The sequence below is a fragment of the Harpia harpyja genome, chromosome 18 (genome assembly GCF_026419915.1).
Source record: "Harpia harpyja isolate bHarHar1 chromosome 18, bHarHar1 primary haplotype, whole genome shotgun sequence".
In the NCBI taxonomy this organism is placed as follows: Eukaryota; Metazoa; Chordata; class Aves; order Accipitriformes; family Accipitridae; genus Harpia; species Harpia harpyja.
This window is the reverse complement of record NC_068957.1, coordinates 9,136,969-9,157,454: the sequence shown is the minus strand read 5'-3', so window position 1 is coordinate 9,157,454 and position 20,486 is coordinate 9,136,969. Positions and strand designations below refer to the sequence as shown.

Sequence of the window (20,486 nt, the reverse complement as noted above, 5' to 3'; positions counted from 1 at the left end):
TTCAGAAATTAGTTTCCTTTGACTGACGGGTTACACTTGAAATTAAGCGAAGCAAAGCAGCGACCCAAAGCGCCGTTCGCTTTCCCCGGGTGCCGCGGTGCAGCGGGACCGGGGAAGGAGCCGGCGCTGCCCCGGGCTCCGCGGGTAGCCCTCACCGGCCGGAGAAGGAGAGCGGTTAACGCGTTAGCTTCCAGGCGAACAGGGTCGTGCTTGACGGTAGGTGTTACCAACGAATGCGAGGAAGCCAAAAAGACGTGCTCGGTCAGTGTCGTCGCTATGTCAAAGCACTGGCGTGTGCCTCTGTGGTTTGCTCACGGGAATCGGAAAGCGAAGGGCACGTGGTCAGCAACCACCTTCTCCAGGACTATCCCCAGTCCCACCCGTGGGCAAGCCCGGACGCTGCGTCTCCCCGGGGAAAGAGACGATGAGGTAGCCCGTGTCCTCCGCCGCCCTCCCACCAGCATCAGATCCCAAAGAACAAATCGCATCTATTAATGACTATTTGTTTTCTCCTCTTTAAAAGAACAAATAAATGGGACTTACGTCGCTTGGTGCTGAAGTCATACAGGGCATCTTCTAGGCTGAATTCACCTGGGCTGTCCCCATGACCTGGAGACAAAGAATCAGCACTGGTTGTACTCGCTCCGCATGAAGTAAACTGCCTTTAAATATGGCGTGGCTAGACTCGTTTGCTCAAATTGCTTTAGTTTTTAGAGGGCTTTCTGTTTTTTTCCAAGCCTGACCCGTCATTGGTGATGAGGAAGACATCAGCCTCCTCCGAATGCTGTGACTGTTAAATTGCAGAGCAGTCATCTCTGGATTTTCCATTTGTCTGCCCTAATGGATGCGGTATAAAAACACATGCTACGCTTAAATTTGTCAAGGAGAGCCTACCAATTCAACTCTCGAGCTGCCACTCATTCGTGGCTGTGCTCACGATGATACGTTTGCTAAACACCGTGAAAACACTGGGACAGCGCAGACAAATTCGGTGAAAAACAAAGCAGCCCTATGCACCTCTTCTTCGCAAGTGCCTTCCAACATCAAAGGCTTTGTATGAAAATACTGCCGCTGGCTGCCAAGCGCAACTTAGCATTTCAGAGACCGCCTGCATCATTCTGCCTTGGTAATGCAAACCAGGACCAAACCCCCATCCCAGGGATACACCTGACAGGCACAGGCAGATTTTTTTGTTAGAGATGCCTCCCCACAACTCCAGTCACTTTATAATATCCCAGGGATAACTCGGCACTACGCCGTGTTCTCCTGCGATAGGGCCAGCTAATCCTTCCTTTCTCCGTCTTTTTTTGCACCGCGTTAATTACTGTTGACTTACCCTAGTTCTGAATGTATTTGTCTTGATAAATTCATGCTTTTACATCTCAGAGCATGCTGAGTAATTAATATCCTTTGGGTTTGCTAAGTACTGCAGCACTGCAAGAGAACATTAAAATGGCTTTCCTCTTATTCCTACTGCTAAATGGATTTAGCTATTGCCACCTGAGCTCCAGCGTGCTTCATGAATAAATTTAAAGCTTTACTGACAAGGACAATAACAACGGGAAGGCACCAGTCCATCAGAAAGCAGATATCAGCATTTCAGTGAAAAACTTCTACCGAGAGTGGTCACTAAGTACTGCAACACCTCCAGCTCCAGTTTCACTTACTCACACATCACATCTCATTTCATGTGCCGTCTATTTAAATGTACACTCAGCAAACCTGAGGGTGATTTAAATGCAGGGTCTATGGCTGGGAAGTTGCTATGGGCTTCTCTCCCCTGGCAAAGCGCTCCGCGTTAAGCTACTGCTGGAGGTGCGTGCGTAAGTAATACATGTCCCAGCCCACGGCTGCGTTTCTCGTCGAGATGAAGGATGCCAACGCTTCCCCTGGGAGCCTGGAGGAACGGCGGCAGCGGGCGATGCCCCGTTGCAGGTGGAGCCCAGTTACCACCGTGTGAAATCCGCGGAGCGAGGCACGTCGACGAGCCCCTTGCTCAGCACAGCAGCGCGGCAGGGCTGCGCTTGGCACCCTCAGCCTCCCCGCATGCCCCTCCGCTCCCTTGCCAAAATATTTGCCTCTCGGGCCTTACTGCTGGCGAAATATTAGCACCGTGAGACAGGCGATGCTCTCCCGCTCCGACAGCCCGGATGAAGCCGCGGGATTATCAAGTGGTCTGTCGGTGCAAGGGAGCAAAGTAAGGAACATGCAAGACTCTCCACGGTGCCGAAAAAACACCTGCCCAGCTCCAGTGCTTGCATGGGGTCCTGCCGAACCACCAGCACGTCCCTGCTCAGACCCCACAAGCTCATTACTGCTGTGGCTGAGTGTCCCAAGCTTGCTACTCTGGCAATTTCATGCAGGCTCCCTTTCCCAGCATGGCTTTTTCCCCAGCTTTTACTGGATTTTCAGGAATCGGCAGGACTCCGTCATTCTTGTCTTTCTATTTTAAACTGTGTTTAACAAAAAGCGGAAGGGGAAAACCGCGGCGCGTCTCTGGCAGGATGAGAAGCGCTACAAATCTGACTGGGGGAAATGTGCCGTCGCCGACTTTCATTTCGGTTCCCCCTGCCTCCGCGGCAGGCAGGGCGAGCTGGCAGGAGGGATGCGGTGGTGGCACCGAGACTCGCATTGATATGGCAGGAGCCGTCCCTTCCCTCTCCCCCTGCTCTCTCTGCTCTCCGTGATTAAGCAAATGTTAAGGGCGCCGATTTGCTGCACGCCAAGCCCTGCCGTTAGCGCATCCTCCCTGTGCTTCACCTTTGATGTAGGAGCCCAAATACAAAGTGAGGGGGAGCGGGCAGCCGTGGGGGTGCGTGCGGCTCGCCCGTTCTTCTGCTGAAGGGCTATGGGGGTCGTGGGGCTGCACGGAGACACCCCCCCGGCAGGTCTGCGGGCCCTGCAGGGAACGTGAGTGCCCCGAGAAATGGGCTCCCCCCCTGCCTGGCTTTGGGGGGGCTCACCAGACCCGCCGGCTGAGCAGCACTTCCACCTCTCTGGGTTTGGTGACAGCTCCCCTTGGCATCTCTCCCCGCAGGACAAGAGGAGGTGCCACTTCCAAAATCACTCTCCAAAGAGCCAGCTGGCACACGGCTGGGTCCAGGGGCACGAAAGGTGCTCAGGGCCCTCCATCCTCATGGGGCTGATGTAAAAAACAGCAACCGCTGACGTGTCCTGGGCCGCAGCTGCATCCCAGGGGAATCCCCCCAGCTCCACGTGCGCGCAGCCCGCCTGAAGGTTAGGAAAACTGTCAACGTTCTGAATCACCCGGCAAAACCTTCCCTGGGAGCTGCCCGTTTCCCACGGCTTTCCCACCGCTGCCCATGGCAAACTGAGATCCTTTTCCAGTACAATTTAAACCCAGGAATCCCCTAGGCGTTGGCAAGGATTAATAATAGATTGCCAGTTAATTGAAGCTGACAACATCTTTATTTCATGCAATGGGTGTTATAGAGACGTATTACACCTTTTATGGATCAATAACCGAGCGCCGCCGTCAAAGGCACGCAAACTTGCCTGCTTGCTCCAACAGATAAGAGCTGAACGCTCTCCTCCTTATTCTTTTATTCAGTTATTAAGCAGTAACAAACCCGGCACTTCACAGCCAGATGCTTAAAACCCAACCAGCATTCGGTGCGCGTGTTTACCTTGCAAATGCAGTTTTTTGGGAGCCAGCGCTGCTGCTCCCCACGCTGTCTCGTGCAAATCCCTTTGCTCCCAGGGCCCCGGTCCTGCTCCGCGATTACTGGAGGAGTGGGTCTCCCGGGCTCCCAAAGCCCATCCTCTGATGGGAACCCACACACAGCACAGAGTATCTTTATATTACGGATTTATACGCTCCGGGAGAAGCTGGGGCACGATCCTACATACTAGAGCTCACAAGCTGCTGAGTTACAGAGGCGTTTGCCTGTAACGCGTGCTCAGCGGTCGGGGTCCTGCACACCCTGACGTTTCACCTCCCCGTAGGACATACCCACGCTGCCTGCAACCTGTTACAGGACTATAAACCCACTGACGTACAAAATCATCCTCCGCTGGTTGCTCAGTGTTGGGGAGCAGTACGGGATCTTCGCCAGGGTTGATGATTAGGCTAGTCTGGGGTGGTTTTTTTTCCCACCCTTGCACTGGGTCCTTGGAAGAACTCTTGTCTCTGGCTGCTGGGAGAAAACGCACATCCCCGGGGGCAGCTGGGAGGCGATTCAAGCCCTGCATGCCAGCTGGCCAAGGGCACTGGAGCATCTGCAGGACTGCAGGTCTATGGCAGGGGGGAAAATGGACAAAGGAGATGTGTTTTCCATATTTTTCTTTAATATGACAATCAAAAGAAATCGAGCCAGGACATCTCATGGTACCTAATACGAAAGCCCCAACACCAGAGCGGGGAGGTGGGGGGGCCCCAAAGCTGCAGCTGTGCTGGGTGGAGGCTGTAAAACAGAGGTGAGAGTTATGGCCAAGCCTGCACTGCAGGCTCCCCTGCCTCTCACCGAGTCCCCTCGCTTTGCCGGGGGTATTTTTAATCAGAGCTAGCTGCTCTTTGAAGGTAGAAGGGTTTTGTGCCTTAATGTATTCTCCCTCATTATTTTCTGTAGCAGGCAGCTCAAACGCGCAATTGTACTCGTCAGCTTTTTAGTTTTTACAATTATATATATATTCTAATTAAGCCCCACTGTTTGACAAAGCTTGAATTACAGTATCATAATTCACACCCAGTATATTGCTGGGCCGTCTGCAGCACTTGGAGCGAGGTGTATTCCATTTTTAGCGCCAGCCCACGGATCTCTTTGTGCAATATATATGTGTTTAGCTTCCCTGGGAATTGAGAGCCCGCGACGGTACGAGATTGACAGCCCGGGAGATTACGGGAGAATGCAAAGCAGGTACAAGGGCAGCAGAAAGTAATTCAAACTGCCTGACTTTTATGCATCTACCTTAGGAGTGATGCAGCGGGTGGGAGAGCAGGAGGAAAAGTGTGCCGAGGTAACCAAAAGCACCAAGGTCTCCCCAGGTACCAACCTCGTCTTTTTGGCTCCGAGTTACGGTGTCGGCACACGCAGGCAGTTCCCTGCGCAGGGCACCCATGGCTGCGCTGGCACCTCTGGGCAGGGTGCTGGGGACGGAGGGGTTTTGGGTGCAGGGCCGTGTCATGCTGCCGGTGCCGGACTGCATCCTCACAGCGGCGTTTCCCAATGTCTCAGCAAAGATACAGCCCCAAAGGTCTGCGGGGAGCCCAAATGGCTGCTCCTCCACGGGTGCAGGTCTGCTCTGCAGCAGCTGGGGTGCCTCCGGCAGCACCAGGGGTCCCCAGGGACCTCTCCTGGAGCAGACGACAGCATGCCGCTGCCAGCCAGAGCAGTGATCCCGGTCAGCACGGACCAGAGCTTCAGACTCACTGATGCTCTCCACCACCGCTGCCCGGGTGCCGGCCCCAGCCGCCTGCCAAACACGTGGGAAATTTACTTCCACATGCCAAGTTGCTTGCAAATCTCGAGTTCTTGCTGACTACTAAGACCAAAGAACAATCCTATGCACATAGCGAGAGCAGAGCCCCTAGGAGCTGGGGCATTATGGATGGTCTATGGGGCAGTGCTGGCAGGCCAGGCGGGTAAGAAGAGCTTCACCGCAGCTGCATTTCTCTCCGGAGACGTGCCCAGGCCGTCTCCTGGCCACAAACTTCCTCCTGAAGTTAGTTGTGCCTTGCAAAGCAGACTCTGAACTTCGCCAGCTCCTCGGCTGCTGCCAGGGAAGACAGACTGCCCAAGGACATGCCCCTGCGCAAACATCCCTGCGGGCAGCCAGCCGGGGCGAGGGGATGCAGGGCTCTGCCGGGAGCGAAGCGGGGGAGAAACTCAGCCCCGTGCACCCGCCGCCGCAGCGGGACCGGCGGCTGACGCTGGGGGTACATCGCCCCAGTCCGGGGCACGGCCAGCTGAGAGCGGTGGGACACAGCCCCCTGGCTGGGATGGCCCCTGCTCCTCGCGGGGGATGAGGTAACACTGCCGTCCTTCTTCTCCATTCCCAGTGAAACATTTTGATTTCTAGAAGTACTAATCAAAATCACTCTTGATTATGGCAAAAACAACCTCTGCTGAATATTTTTTTTTTTTTATGCAATTAACAAGGGTATATGGTAATTCCAAGCAATCTTGCTCTTGAGATTAAAGGAAAGCCTGCCAGGAAGCACATGAATAAAGCTTTAAGATGAGAATTTGCATAATGAAGACTTTCTCTTTGTGGAGGAACTAATGGTGGTTATGTTTGAAACCTATTAACGGAAATGCCTAAAAGCCTCCGCTAAAGTCAGCGCACTGTTGCCAGGCCACCGTGACCCACACGAGCTCCGTCTCCCTGCGCTGCCCTCGGCGCTGCCGGGTCCCCGCCGGGAACCTCAGCGCCACAACACCCCAGTTCTGCCCTCTCCTTGGTCCACACGAGCGGCGGGCTGAGCCGGATGGGGCAGGAGAGGCAGCACGGCCCCTTGCGCAAACGCTGCTGTCTGCAGCTCGGGGCAACGCGCCTGGTGTGGGTTTTTAAACCACGGGAAAATTCTGCGTTTCCGTGTGCTGGGGCAGCTGGATGAGAAGCAGGTATCTGTTGCAATTTGATTTCAAGGTTTACTAGGAATAATTTAAATTATTCGGTGGCAGCACCCAATATGCTTGGCACCTAGCAAGAGTGATGGAGGTGGCCAGGAAAACGTGACCAGCAAAACCAGCCTGCATCTGGTGGGCCCCAGGCTCCTTCTCAGCAGACACTGTTAGCACCACGATGTGGGGACAGGCCAGAAAGGCCACCGTCCCCGTGGGCAGGAGAAGGCAAGCCCTCGCTGGGAGCTCCCCCGCCAGGCACTGAATGCTCGAGGGACACCGGTGTCCATCTGCCTTGCACCATGCTGAGGGCTGCCCGACGGTCCGAACGCATCTTCTCCCCACCTCGGGTGGAAGCACAGACCTCCAGGTTGCTCCCAAAACACCCGAAGAAGCAGCGCCGCCCCGCACACCCCGCGGTGTCCCACAGCCCCGGGGAGCAGCCGGTGGCTCAGCCTCTGCGGCCGTGGCCGCACCGGGAGCTGCCGGAAGGTCGATCTGCAGAGACCAGACAAAAAACACAGCGGGGAGGAGTTTCTCATCTGCTGCCATCTCATGCAGCCTTTCCTCCACAGCAAGATTTAAAACCCCGGAGGGAAGCGCCCTCGTCTCCTCTTTCCCAACAGCCACATCTGTAAGGGGCACGCAGAGAGCCCGCGGTATTTACCAGGTGCGCCTGCATGGAGGCTGCAAGGAAACTTCAAAAGCTGAGGGCTCAGGATAGGTGCTGGCCTCTTCCTCCTGAATTTTGGCATGTGAGAAGAGCCCCTGCTCCAGACCTGTCCGCAGGAGGATGAGCTTTGCCACCAGGTTGCTCTTCCCCCAGCACTGTCTTTCATGGAGCAATGGCAGCTCCCATCACCAAACCCACCAGCCTCCATCACCACCCAGCCTCCACCGTCAAATCCACCAGCCTCCACTGCCAAACCCACCAGCCTCCACAACCACCCAGTCGGCTCCCGAAGGGGCAGAAAGCACCCTCAAATCCAGAGGCATTTGTTCGTGCTAAACCCTCATCCCAACTTTCTCCTTCTTCCCGACGTTTCTCTTTCACCTGCTCTCAGTCTCACTGACTCAAACCGGTAGTGATTACTGAATTTCCACGTTTTATTAAAAAAATGAGACGAGAAAGGCTATTAGCGGAGTGGCTCAGTTGCTGCCAGTTGATTTTGCTTTTCAAACCGGTGTGGGTCTGCCAGCTCAGAGGCTGCAGGAGCATGGCAAAGAGGTCTTTCAAGGCACGCTTGGGGACTGAGACGCGAAGGAGCAAATTTGCTGTCGGAGGGAAACGAAGAGTTTCCACGTGTTTTGCTGCTCTGCTGGTGTCGGTGCGTTGCCGTGTTAAAGCAGCGAGCAGGAGGGGGCTGCGAGTGCCAGGGGGTGACGTACCGGCCACCCATGGGCACCCACACAACATCTGTTTCGGGGGGGATGCCCAGCCCAGGACTGCGCGCAAGGCTGGGGGGGAGCGAGGGGTCCGCGCCATGCACCACGTCGCATCGATCGCTGCCAGGCAATGCGACAGAAGTTGGTGTGACAGCAGCGAGGCCGTGGAGGAGCCCCGGTGCCCGGGGGACCACCCTGTCCCTGCAGGATGCACCTCAGGCTCCCCAAAAGCACCGGCCAGAGAGGTACCCCACACCACGGACAGACAAACACCTCCGGGTGCTGGCAGCAACCCTCGACAGCTCGGAGTGAAAAGCAAAGCCCTGTCAAGGGCAGCACTACCGGAGCTAGGAGAGGCTTTCCGTCAGGGTTTCCCAAGGATGCCTTGGACCGGCGGCCGCTGCCCAGGTCTGCCCCATCTCTGGCTCCACAGCATCATCCTCTCTCTGACCCCATGCGAAACAAACATTTCACCAGGTCTTCTTCCACCCCAGTGTGGTTGGAAAGTGGGTAGCCTTGTTCAGGCAATACAAGGTGTCAATTGAAACGGTCTTCTTCAGTATCAGCACTCAAAGCTTTCAAGGTTTCCAAGGCGCTCTGACATCTCTGTGCGTAGAGCAGGTGACATTTTCTAAGCAACTTTAATAAGATAATCGTTCTTTGAGGTTTATGTCAAAGAGGTCTCTGCCACAGCATTGCCAAAACCTGCTTTCAATTAGTCCCAGATCAATTGCATCAGGAGCAAAAGGCTGGAAGGTTTTGAGCACAAGTATTTAAGGTTCCTCCCCTTCTGGGGAGTGCCTGAGCTCAGTTGTGCTTGTGGTGAAGATGTGATGATGCCCAGCTTTCTGTGCCTGGGTTGGGTACAGGGACATTGTGGCCAAAGGCTAACAAGGGCAGGGGGAGCTCGGCGGCTGGGGGAGTCCCAGCCCTCCCAGGAGCTCTGCTGCTGAGCCTAGAAAGCGAATCTCTGACCGACTCTGGGAAAATGCCCTAGGTAACTCTTAATAATTCAAAGGTGCATCTGATGGGAAAGGGAGTTGCTGCATCTTTTCACTCTTTTGCTGTTTGTTTGGCTTGGGTTTTTTTAAGGAAGAACAATTTGTTATACCTAAAGGGAGAAAGGATGAGGACAGCATCATTTTTTTATTCCCAGACCCCAACCACTTTGCAAGTGGCAGAGGGGAATTAGCACTGACCCCACTATCCAGGTTAGGAAATGGCTAAAGGTGACTTTCTCAGGTCATGGAAGAACCAACAGTGTCATCCAGGACCCGGGTTTGTCCTCCTCCAGAAGCAGTGTGCAGGGCTCTGCTGGAGAACTGGATTACTGCTCCTGCAGCAAGGGAAGGGGAGACACGGGGCTGCCGTGACCCCGCTCCCGAGCAGGTTCCAGCCTGGCTTCCCGGCAGCGGAGGGCAGTCGGCCACGGCCCACTGCGGCAACGCCAAGAGCCAGCCCTGCCAGGGAAAGGCATGCCGGGAGCAGGAGGCAGGATCCGAGCTGCAACCACTTTGGGGACAGCCTTGGCACCGCCTGTGTCCAGGTGTGCTGCTCCTGGCCTTCGCCCAGCCCAGCCTCACCAGGCGTAGGGTGGGAAACACGGACCTCAACTCGGTTCGTGATCCCTAGTGAAGGTCAGAAAACACAGCAAGTTCCTTTTCCTCCTGTGACTGTGGGGGGAGGGCTCCAAATTGGGGTTCTTTCACGTTTGCCTCCATGCTGTCCACCCAGAAACATTACGAGGTACATTCACATTAGCCACTTGATTTCTGCTTACACACTAAGTAATGACTACGAATTTGCCTAGGGCCAACGACGCCTGTTTATCAACCAGACAACAAATTGCGGCATGAAAGCATTTTGTTCATAACCCAGCATGGAACAACTGATGACAAAGCCAGTGATGCAGGAGCCCAAAGAAAACTGAAACGGGAGATTAAATGCTTATCACCTGATTCCCGATGGAAAGAGATTGCTCTCATCAGATAAAGATCAAGAGAAGATGCTGTAGTTAAAAGTAGGTAAATAGGGAATTACACGGTAAAAATGCTGGTTCATCACTTGGGATGTGCTGCTCCTGTCGTACCATGCTATTTAATATCGGAAGCGGAGCGGTAGTGGAAATGAAGACTTGGGCGATGCTGACGGATGGAGGGAGGCCCTGGGAGAGCGTGGGGGGTTGCAGCCCTCTCCTCTGGCTGAAGGCATTTGTCTGTCCCCTGTCACGGCAGCCTGCAATGCAGGGCTCCCGCCTGGCCGCTGCTGCGGCGCAGCGCCTGCAACCGCCTGCTTGCCTTTCCACGGCGCCTCACCGTGCAAATATTGGGTATTCGGAGCGCGGTGGGGAGTTGTTTAGGATCCAGCCTCTGCCGCTCGCTGTCTGCGCCCTCCTCGCATCAGGTGCGCATCTCGCCCGGCCGCGCTCCCGCTCGCCCCTGCTTTGGGCGAAGGCGGCTCCATCGCAGACCCCGGCGGTGCTGCCGAGGGACCACGCCGTCCCGCCACGGGAAGGGGATTCCAGCATGGGCAGACAACAGGGTGGGGGGCTGCACCCCCCTCCCAAGTAGAAAGCAGCAGTGGAGATCTGCTGGAGGTAATTTTGAGCAGGTGGTGCAGGAACTGGCAGTGATTTTTAACCACCCCTGCGCAGCCCCGCAGCTCCAAGACCGCCCCTCTAGGCTCGCCCACGGCCAGGGAAGCTGCTGGCCAAACCTGCGGCGTGCAGCCGTGCCACGTCCCTCAGCCTTTTGCACCAGCTCTTTTCCAATAAGGTGGGTTTGGCTCTTTGCTTTCATAGAGAGGTTTGGAGAAGTCCCCTGGGAAGTGGAGTTTGGTGGGTGCATCCACTCCCTGGTGTTCTCCATGCCCAGCACAGGCTGCGTCTGCGACTGGGGAAGTAAAGGCAGCTTCACCCAGAGCCTGCTGCCTGCATCTGCCCGGTGAGCACCCGCTGTGTTCCCATCACCTCCCAAATGCGCTACTAGGAGGCAAAAGCAGAGTCCTCTGTTATGCAGGTGGGAAAGGTCTGCTGAAATACTTCTGCCAGGGGAAAAAAGTGTTTCTGTTAAGTCAATGACAACTTATCAAGGCAAATTCTGAAAATTTTTGCTACAGACTTTCATGGGTTTTTTAAAAAATTATTTCATGACTATCATTTAAAATGTCATTTTTTTAAGTCATGAAAGACAGCTGTTTAATCCGGAGATAAAACACTTTTCTAGATGAAGGAGGCGTACAGCTACCTGGTTTTGCCTCCCATCACCAGGGGAACAGTTGCCTTATAACCAGAGCACCATTTGCTATTGATGTGGCATGAAATAATTGAAACATAAAAATAGGAGCTCGCTGAGTTCAAAGAGAAATCCACCAACAGGTTTCTCGCTCTCTCTGACCCTACTTGTGGAGGAAATAGCACCAACATTTACAAAACCAACTGTTTGTAAACTGTTACTTCAATTCAAGTGTTATGGCTCTGAGATTTCCTCTGCAAAAGGACCTAAATCATTCCCTCAGTTAAGACCATCATTACAAAAGAGAAAGAAGGAATATACCTTTTTTTTCAAACATATGTTTAACCTCACTTAAAAATGCTCTATTTTCTGCATGAGGCTAAAGACGTGTATTAGGATCTGTGTGCATTTTTAAACACACACACACGGGCACAAAGCTTAGTGCCGTCCTATGGATTTTTGGAAATAACAAATTCTGGTTTTCTGGCAAATAATGACACACAAACTGCATGGCATCCGCTCAGTGTCTCTTGACAGTGCGTGAGACAGTCTGTCACCAGCAGCACTAGCTGATGCCCGGCGAGCAGGGCCTGGCTGAACACCCACCCCAGCTGAAGCAGCCTGGTTCTGGGTCAGAAAGCAGGGGTTTGCCTGGAGGTGAGGGGGATGCTCAGGGCAGGCTTGCACCAGCTGGAAGTATTGCCCTGGAATGGTTTGACTTTGCGGGGCTGCAACCTCTTCAGCCCGGCGTTGCCTTGGCACCAGGTTGCATGGGGATTTCTCTGGCCAAAAGAATTTCCAGGGTGGGAAAATGTGCTGGGCAAGGGAGAAGTTTCGCCAATTCTTGGTCTTTCTACCTCTTCGTGGCATGAGAGCGTACCCCTGGGTATGCCCAGGCTCTGTAAGTGGAAATTATGCAAATCTCTGAGAGGAATGCTATGTACCGGGTGGCAGGACAGGACCTGGGGAGGCTTTTGCTTCAAATGAGGTAGATGGGGTCTGGCATGAGTTTTGCTCAGATCATATTGTCTGAAAAGGCGACCCAAGTCCTGCAGTTGTAGGGACACCTGAATGGAAGTGGCTGGTCATCACGGAGACGCGTGCTCCACCAAGCTGCTTGCTTTCATCCCATATAGGTCATACAGAGATCTGATACAGAGACTTTTCCCTAAGCTCCTACCCTCAAAAGCACACATTTGTCAGCAGACAACGCTTTATGGTCACAGATTAATGTGCTGTTCAAAAATCTTATTACGTATCTAACGTCCCTTCTGCAGCACAAGCACCTCCTTTGTCACCCACAGCTGGGGCTGGAAACCTCTTCTGCTTGTTTAGCTTTTGCCTCCTACCCTCCTGGAGCCCATGCTGCAGTTACCCCTTAACACCCAACCAGGAGCGCATCCTTCTGAAGCAGGATTTCAGTAAGATTCTTCCAACTTTGACAAGTTCTTTCTACCCAGGTTTCTTTGTGCACGGGCAATGAGAGCATTTCAAAGGGCAAGCAAAACGCTGAGCAATTCTCTTTTCCCAGCCCCTTGTTTGCTGGAGACAACCCCGTGCCAGCCTGCGGAGCCTTCCAACAGCAGAACGATGCTGTTCACAGCCTCCCGCCTCCCCGTCTGAGCCGGCACCTCCAAAATCTTGCCAATGCCTCTGGTTTTGCTTTCTGTGGCTTTTCTACACGTATATGCCGTGCCAGCACTGAATCCCTACAGCAGACCTGGCCCGCTCCTTCCCTGAAGATGCTGCTCACGTGGTTGGGTATCTCAGGGAAGAGGAGCTTGCGTTCAGCATCAGCTTTCTGGCCCTGGTACTCCTACCGCAATAATTTTCTGTGTTTCCTAGACAAGGTTGGAAAGCAATGAAAAAGGATTTTGGAGTGACTACACGACAGTTTTGTAAATATGTATTAGCATTAAGTTTATCTGCATCACACCAGTAGGCTGAGCTTTCAGAAGATCGAAACCGAACCTGAGCCTGTGCAGCTCCACTGAAATCCCTGCAAGTGTACAGAACGCCTTTGCCTCTCGCTTTGCAACAGCTAACGGGCTTGTATTGGCGCTCTCCGTTTTCTTCTCGAAAGCGTCGTTCACTCAGCAAACGTGTCCTTGTGCTCGCATCCCACATCACAGCTAGTGACTCCAGCATCTGGATCCCCAACTTTGAAGTTGCCTTTTCAAAGAAAGTCCTTTCATGTTCTGTGTTTTGATATGCCATGTTCATCTTCTCCTGTTTTCCTCTATTTAAGTTCTTCCACCAGTTGTGAATTATATCAATCAGATTACAAAGGAATTATTGCAAAGGTTTTCTCTTTGCCATGAGTGTTATGTAGTTTATTAAACATATGTTTTGTTATTGGAGTGGCTTCAGAAGCACTGTTCTAATAAAACCCTGTTTTTTCCTTTAGTTAATTGTAAAGTCAATGCCTTAAACCTCCAGGAGATATTTTTCCAAGGATGTTTTTAAGCCGTGCAGTCCTAAAAGTTTATTCTAGTCAACACTGGAGATCAATAGACTCTTCTGTTTTATGTGCTTTAAGGGCTGAAACGGTTGCAACAGATGTAAGGAAAAAACTACATTTTTGTAGAGGGGAAAACCCCCGAGTTAAATGGCCATTTCCAAGCATAAATATCACTAGGCTGGTAGAAGAAAAAGTTCCGAAATATAAGCAGAAGTATGGAAATTAATTATTTCCAAAGCTACGTACATAAATATCTGGGCATGGCACATTTAATTAATGCATATTTGTTCAAAGATCAGAGATAATTTGTAAGAAAACCAATTTAGCTTCTCCTGCTTTGTCATATGCGCTAAAGACACTATCAAAGTAAAAATTATTCTTTAAATGTATTATTTGACTTGCTGCTGATACCTAGTAATTATAAATTTAATAACATAATAATGTATTATAACTAAGATTTTTAGCGCAGGTAAATGTTTTACACGACACTGCTATCTCCTTCAGTTTCGACAGCAATGCCAAACCAAGGCTTTCGCTTCTACTCTAAATAATTCCTCCTGCAACTGCCCCGGCACAACCGTGGCGAGCGGCCCTGGCAAGCGATGGGCGCGGAGCCGGCGGGTCACCTGGCGCTGGCACCCCCTTTTCTGCCAGCTGTATCCACCACTGCCTGCTGCAAAGCGGAGCCTGGACACCTGGAAAAACATCTGGAAAAGAGCTGGCTCTCTTCTGCTTTCTCTGCACTCTCGGTTGGGCACTGTTGGGCGGAGACTGTGCAGAGGAGCCGCCTGCAGTGACTGTAGCCATCTGTGCAACAGTTATAAATAGCTAATAATACCGTCTAATATTACTTTCACTTTTAAGTAATTATTGTAATTGCTGGTGGGATACTGTACTCACACTCGAGAGGAGAGGTGATCTGTGAGATGCTGCCTATTAAGACACGGGATGACAACACAGAGTCGCCCGTCGCTGCTGATATTGCAACTTTGGAGGACATGCCCAACTATTCGTATTGCTGGTTTGTAATCATAAAAGTTTTTCTTCAAGCTTTTCTTACGCAACGTAAAGCATAAAATCTGGACGTACCCCTTCCGCCTGGCCTGTCAGAGGTAACCTCCGCTCCCTGCAAGAACACTGACCTCAGATGCCAAATTTGCTGTCTTTCCATGAAAACACATCAGTGCTTTTCTGTACTGGCTTACCACGAGAGTGAGGACAGGAGAGGGAAAAAAATGACTGTGGAAAGTTCTTTATTTGACTGTTTTCCTTACCACTTTGCAGAAACATGTGGCTAACCCTGGATGACTCAAACATAACTACTTTCTGGAAAAGCCATGGATCCGTGCGTTTAAAACATCATGCAACATGCTAGCATGGGGAGCGCTCACCTTTGGCTGCTGCTCCAGCTGCAGCGAAAAGGCTTGGCAGGGTGTTTGGTTTCCTCCACCGCCTCAGAATACTTTAATGCTTCTGCCCACCACCGCACTGTGGGAATACACTGGAGTTTAGCGGCACTGGAAAACGGCTTGGTGCCCTGCGAGCAATTCCAATTTCCAGCATCACACCCACAGCCAGAGGGGTGGTGAGGGCCGAGGGAGCACGGCAGCTCGGAGGCACAGACGGATGCGGCACGGCTGTGTCCAGTAGCCGACCGGGCGCTGAAGCGCACAGTCACATATGAAGGGAAACGCAGCGGAATTTGACCAAAGAGAAACCCAAACCCTACCATATTTTTTCAATTAAAAAGAGAGGGTTTGTTCCTGCTTTACTGGGCCGCAGCCAAGATGCACATTATTCTTGGTCAATGGTGGATCCAAACCTCAGCTGCAGGAATCACACTAAGTACCGACTTTGTTGTCTAGTTTGCTATCCTTGGTTCTTGGTAATTTGTAAACCTCTGAGCTTGCAAGAGACTGGACTGTCTGCGACCCACCGTCGGCAGCGCTGGAAAGACTGTTTCAGAACAAGAAGCCAAAAAAAAGCCAGCGAGTAGAGGCAATGAAGAAATTTGATTTCTATTGCTGCTGTACTGAGGAGCTGGGGTAGAAAGCCCTGCCTCGGAAACCTACTCCCTTCCACCCGATATTTTCCCGTGGGCATGGGATGACGGTGGGGAGGCTGCCCTGGTACCCCAAAGGCCAGTTGAGTGCTCAGGTGGGGAAGGGCTCTCTGAGCCTCCGTCAGGGTGCTGCAAAGCTGCTCCAAAAGGTTTGGGAGGGACAGAGGGAGGAGGCAGGCACCCACCTGTGGGTCAGGAGAGGCACGACTGAAATACCAAAACACCAGAGGAGGAACCGGAGGCCACAGGGAAAGGCTGAAGCCACGCACCAGTACCTCGTCCCTACGCGGCCGGTGTCGGCAGGGCTCTACGCAGAAGAGGTTGCAAGTGCAGAGTCCGCTTACCTTTATATAGTTATTTCCACGGCGAGGCAATTTAAAGCAGCTCAGACAGGAGCTGAACTTAATGTTGTTCAATTACCTGTGAAGCCTCGCGCTGGCAGGAATGATTTATGAACGTTTCAGTGAAATTCATTTTGATACAAACACAGCCAAGGATATTTAAGAGCTGGACCCTGCAGCCCAGCGCTCCAAAATGAAAGAGAACAGCATTTTTCTTTGCCCACGCTGCAAGCAACACAGAATGCAAATAGCTTTTCTGCTGACTAATCATATTTTTTTTAAATTTTGATCTAAAATCAGGACTTTACGCACAGTTTCTTAGCTCAGCCTGTCAAACTGATATCCACCAATTAAAAATGTAGCCGCTAAACTGGTGAGCATAAGCAACCCTGTGCCACGCTGTTACCCTTCCAGGTGCACAAGCAGGTAAGTACCCAACACAAACGGAGACTAATTCCAGGCTGACTCATGGTAAACCTAATCTCTTCCAACAGCAAAAGCTGCTCGCAACCCAGCTCACTCTTCGTTTTGATGCTAATATCCTCTAATCAATCTGTTAGAGTTTGTGTTTGATGGGTGCCTCCTAGCTAATAGCAGATTTTTTTAGAAAAACTTTCCCAAGGCCTTTTACATAATTGCTGTCTATTTCCTTCCTCTGTGCAACCTTCAGGAGGACTTTTTTTCCTATTCAAAGAAACAAACAGCTTTTTAACAGTATTTTTTTTTTTTAAAGGAAACAAAGAGTTGTGGTAAGCTTTGCATCGATTTTCATTGCCCTCCCCGCTCCCCCTCCCCCAAGGCATGGGGTTTTTTCCCTATCCTCCTAGTTACTGTCCAGCTGGGACCGATTTCTAGGTTAGACTATTCTGATCTGCCAAAATAGCAGTGGGACTAAAAAGGAGGGAGAGTACAACCAGCAGCCCGAGAAATTTGGGTCACACGGAGGATCCGCTAATCCAACAGCTCAGTAAGCAGAGAGACAAAACCAAACTCCTTCCATGACGACTCCGCGACTCCCTCTGTTTTGGATTATCTGAGACACAGGCTGCTACAGACCTTTCTACCTGCAGCATCGCAGATTTTGCTTAAACATTGTTGTGACACTTTCTCACAAAGAGGGATACGCTGCATTCTGAGATGCTTTAATCACCAGTATTGTCATCTAATGACGGGTTTAGAGCCATCACAGCTGTCAGATACCTGTGCAGGAGCATCCCCCGCCACCGAGCCGCGGTGGGGAGAAGGGACAGGCGCTATGGGGGGCCGGGGCAGGAGGGGGTGACCAGGGAATGAATGCCTTTGGCCGGGCCCGGCCCTGGTGCGCACAGGCTGGCGTTCCGCCATCTGCTGCAGTGTCGGGGTGATCTGCGCAGGGTGGGGCCCCGGGGGGGGGGGTGGGTGCAGCCCCCCCCTCCAAGTGCGATCCCCCGGGCGGTGCATCCTCCTAGGTGGGGTGCCTTGCTAGGGACCCTCCTCGGGGGGTGCATCTCCCCGGCCCCGTGAGCCCCCCCCCCCCCTCTTTTCCCGGGGGAAGGCTGCATGCTACCGGGGGACGCATCCAACCCGAGGAGCCCCCCCCCCCCACGGCGGGGGCGGGGAAGCTGCAACCTCTGCGGGGTTTCCCCTCGGGGAGGGGGGGGGGGGGGGGGCATCCCGCGGGGTGACCCCGGCCGGCCGGGGAGGGGGGTTTCAGCCGCGCCTGGGGCCGGGCCCAGCGCCGCGATCATGCGCAAACCGCGCCGCGACCTCCCGGGGACCCCCCCCCCCTCCTTCCCCTCCCGCCCCAGGCCGCCCCCTCCCGCTAGCGCCCCGCGATGCCGGCGGCCGGGCCGCCCTACCTGCGCCCAGCAGCGCGGCGAAGGCGAGGAGGAGCCCCAGGAGGCGGCGGCCGGCCATGTCGCGGCGGGGCTGCTCGTCTGCCGCGGGCATGGCCGCCTGCCTTCCGCCGGGGCGGGCCGGGGCGGAGCGGGCCGGGGCGGGCGCACGGAGCTGCCACCGCCCCCCGCATCCCCCCCGCCCCGTACCGGGGAGGGGGGGCGCGTCCGGGAAGCGGCGGAGCCCCGGCACCGGAGGCTGCCGCGCCGGGCGGCTCCGTGCTCTGCCCGCCGCCAAAACGCGTTTCTGCCGGCCCCGGCCCCGGCCCCGGCCCCTCCCGCCGGGCTCAGCCCCGTATTTACTCACCGAAGTGAGGGAGAATCCGCGCTGCAGATAGCGATGAGGAGATGCGCAGGAAACCTGTGCGGGGGTTTGGGTTGCCGACCGCCTGGATGTGATGCGCTGTAACGGCGGGAGGGTGGGGAGGGCCCGGCGGGCAGGACCCCCGGGGCGGTGGGAGCCGTGGGTGCCGGCGGGCAGGACCTCCTAGGCAGTGGCGGGCAGGACCCCCGGGAGCCGTGGGTGCCGGAGGGCAAGACCCCCGGGGCGGTGGGAGCCGTGAGTGCTGGCGGGCAGGACCCCCGGGGACTGTGGGTGCCGGCGGGCAGGACCCCCGGGGCGGTGGGAGCCGTGGGTGCCGGCGGGCAGGACCCCCGGGAGCCGTGGGTGCCGGCGGGCAGGACCCCCGGGGCGGTGGGAGCCGTGGGTGCCGGCGGGGGGACAGCAGTGGTGCCGGGATGGGGCGATGGTGCAGGGGTGGGTGCTCTGCCCCGCTCCCGGGAAGGGGCTCCGCAGAAGTGCAGGGGAGGGAGCTGCTGCAATTTCACCCTTTAATGCCAAGTTTTTGATGTGGAGGTTGCGGAGCCATAGAAATGTTGGCTGGAAGCGACCTCTGGAGGTCTCTAGCCCAAACGCCCCCTCGGAGCGGGACCCACGGACAGCAGGGCACATCACCCACAGCCTTGTCTGGTGAGGAGTTGAAAACCTCCAGGGATGGAGGCTCCCCCACCTCGCTGCGTGACCTACGGCAGTGCTGCCCCACTGCCCAGTGAAGGAGATTCTCCTGGGTCCAGTCTGACCCTCCCACTGACCCTGACCGCTTCTTTGGCCATCACCCCCTGTTGCGTTGCCTGCCACTGCCAAGAAGAGTTTGGCTCTGTCGTCTTAATAACTGCCCTGAAGTAGCTGGAAGCTGCGATTAGGTCTGCCCTCAGCCGCCTTCTTGCCAAAGCAAACACGCTGCCCCTTGTAGTTCATGTGCACCAGGTGCTGGACCCTCTTCTCTACACCTCTTTTACATGGGGGGAAGGAATTGTTAATAATACAGTAAATATCTTCTTTGTTGATATTTATAGGTTTTTTCACTACAGAAAAAGGGGTGAGGAGGCAGCCTATATTTAGAAGGAATTCCTAAAGCCCTAGTGGGGACTGAAAGCCTGAAGAAGTGTCTGGGTTATCCTAGTCCCACCCCACCTTACAGCAGTTGGGAGATACTACCGTCCCCGGCTGCTCCAGCCAAGTGTCGGGACTGCCTCGGGACCAGCCAGGGCTTTTTGTCCTTGGTGGGAACATTATTTGAAAAGATAGTGAGCAAACAGGCTGTGGAGGGGTTACAGTCCTCTGTAGAAGTGCCCGGGTTGAAGGATGTGGTGGGATAGCAGGGGAGGGATGCTCTATTGCCGACTTCCATCTATAGCCACACAGAAGATTGCAGGCTCCACAGCTCCCAGTGCCTTGCCTTCCACAAACCTTCCAGGGGGAAGGTTTCTAAAACACACACCAGAGCGGGTTTCAGTAAGTTAGCGTAGTTCAGTGCGCTGGTGTCATGCCGTCGGAGTTGCAGACGCTTCTGTGCTGTGCAATTCTCTCTGCTGCTGGAGCAACTCATGGGAGTAACAGGGGTCCCGGATCACAGAGAAGCTAAACTGGAGAAGATGCAGTTCAGCTGCTATACAAGGCCATCCGTGCATTCGCGATATTGCCTCTCTTCCTATTTATACAAAGAGAAATTCAGGATTACAGTCCCGTTGGAGTCAAACTAAAGGAAACTAGCAGAACATTGGTACCTTCCCAGCCCGGTTCCCCAATAACCTCTCCATCAGCTATTTGCATTTCAATGGCTTTCCAAGCCTCTGGTAATTGTTGGGGGAGGAGGCGGGTAAAAAGGCTATTATATTAGAGTTAGATCAGCTTTAGCAAGCCTGAAGGCATGAGAGAGCATCGCAGCAGCTGATGCAACCCGTGACAGTATATTGTTTGCCGTTCTGTGTGAGCCTGGGGTGTGCACCAATGCTTGTGAGTTGATTCATAATTACAAAGACATGTATGAATGTAGCATTTAATTGGCAGGACGGCAGCAGCAACGCTGTGCTCCGAAGCTGGAGGGAAACGGGGCGGTACGAACTGGGAATTCATGTTGGAACCACTCATTTGGCCAAAGCCCCCGAGACCGGAGGATGCCGTCGCTGGCCGGTGATGCCCAGCCAGCGCTGGGGCTGTGTGCGGCGGGCACAAATTGTGTCTGTAAGGGGAGGCCGAGCCCAA

General features: G+C 53.9%; 1 protein-coding gene across 2 annotated transcripts in view; it reads right to left on the bottom strand.

Moving 5' to 3' along the window:
• CD99L2 (CD99 molecule like 2) overlaps positions 1-18,040 on the bottom strand; it is a 33,897-nt gene extending 15,857 nt beyond the window's left edge. For both annotated transcript variants that reach the window (XM_052814119.1, XM_052814120.1), the window contains exons 1-2: positions 17,906-18,040; positions 544-609 (exon numbers count right to left, since the gene is read on the bottom strand). In XM_052814119.1, coding sequence (XP_052670079.1) covers positions 544-609; positions 17,906-17,996 — 157 coding nt within the window. In that variant the 5' untranslated portion in view covers positions 17,997-18,040. The remainder of the gene's footprint in view (positions 1-543; positions 610-17,905) is intronic.
• Between the last annotated feature and the right edge of the window lie 2,446 nt (positions 18,041-20,486).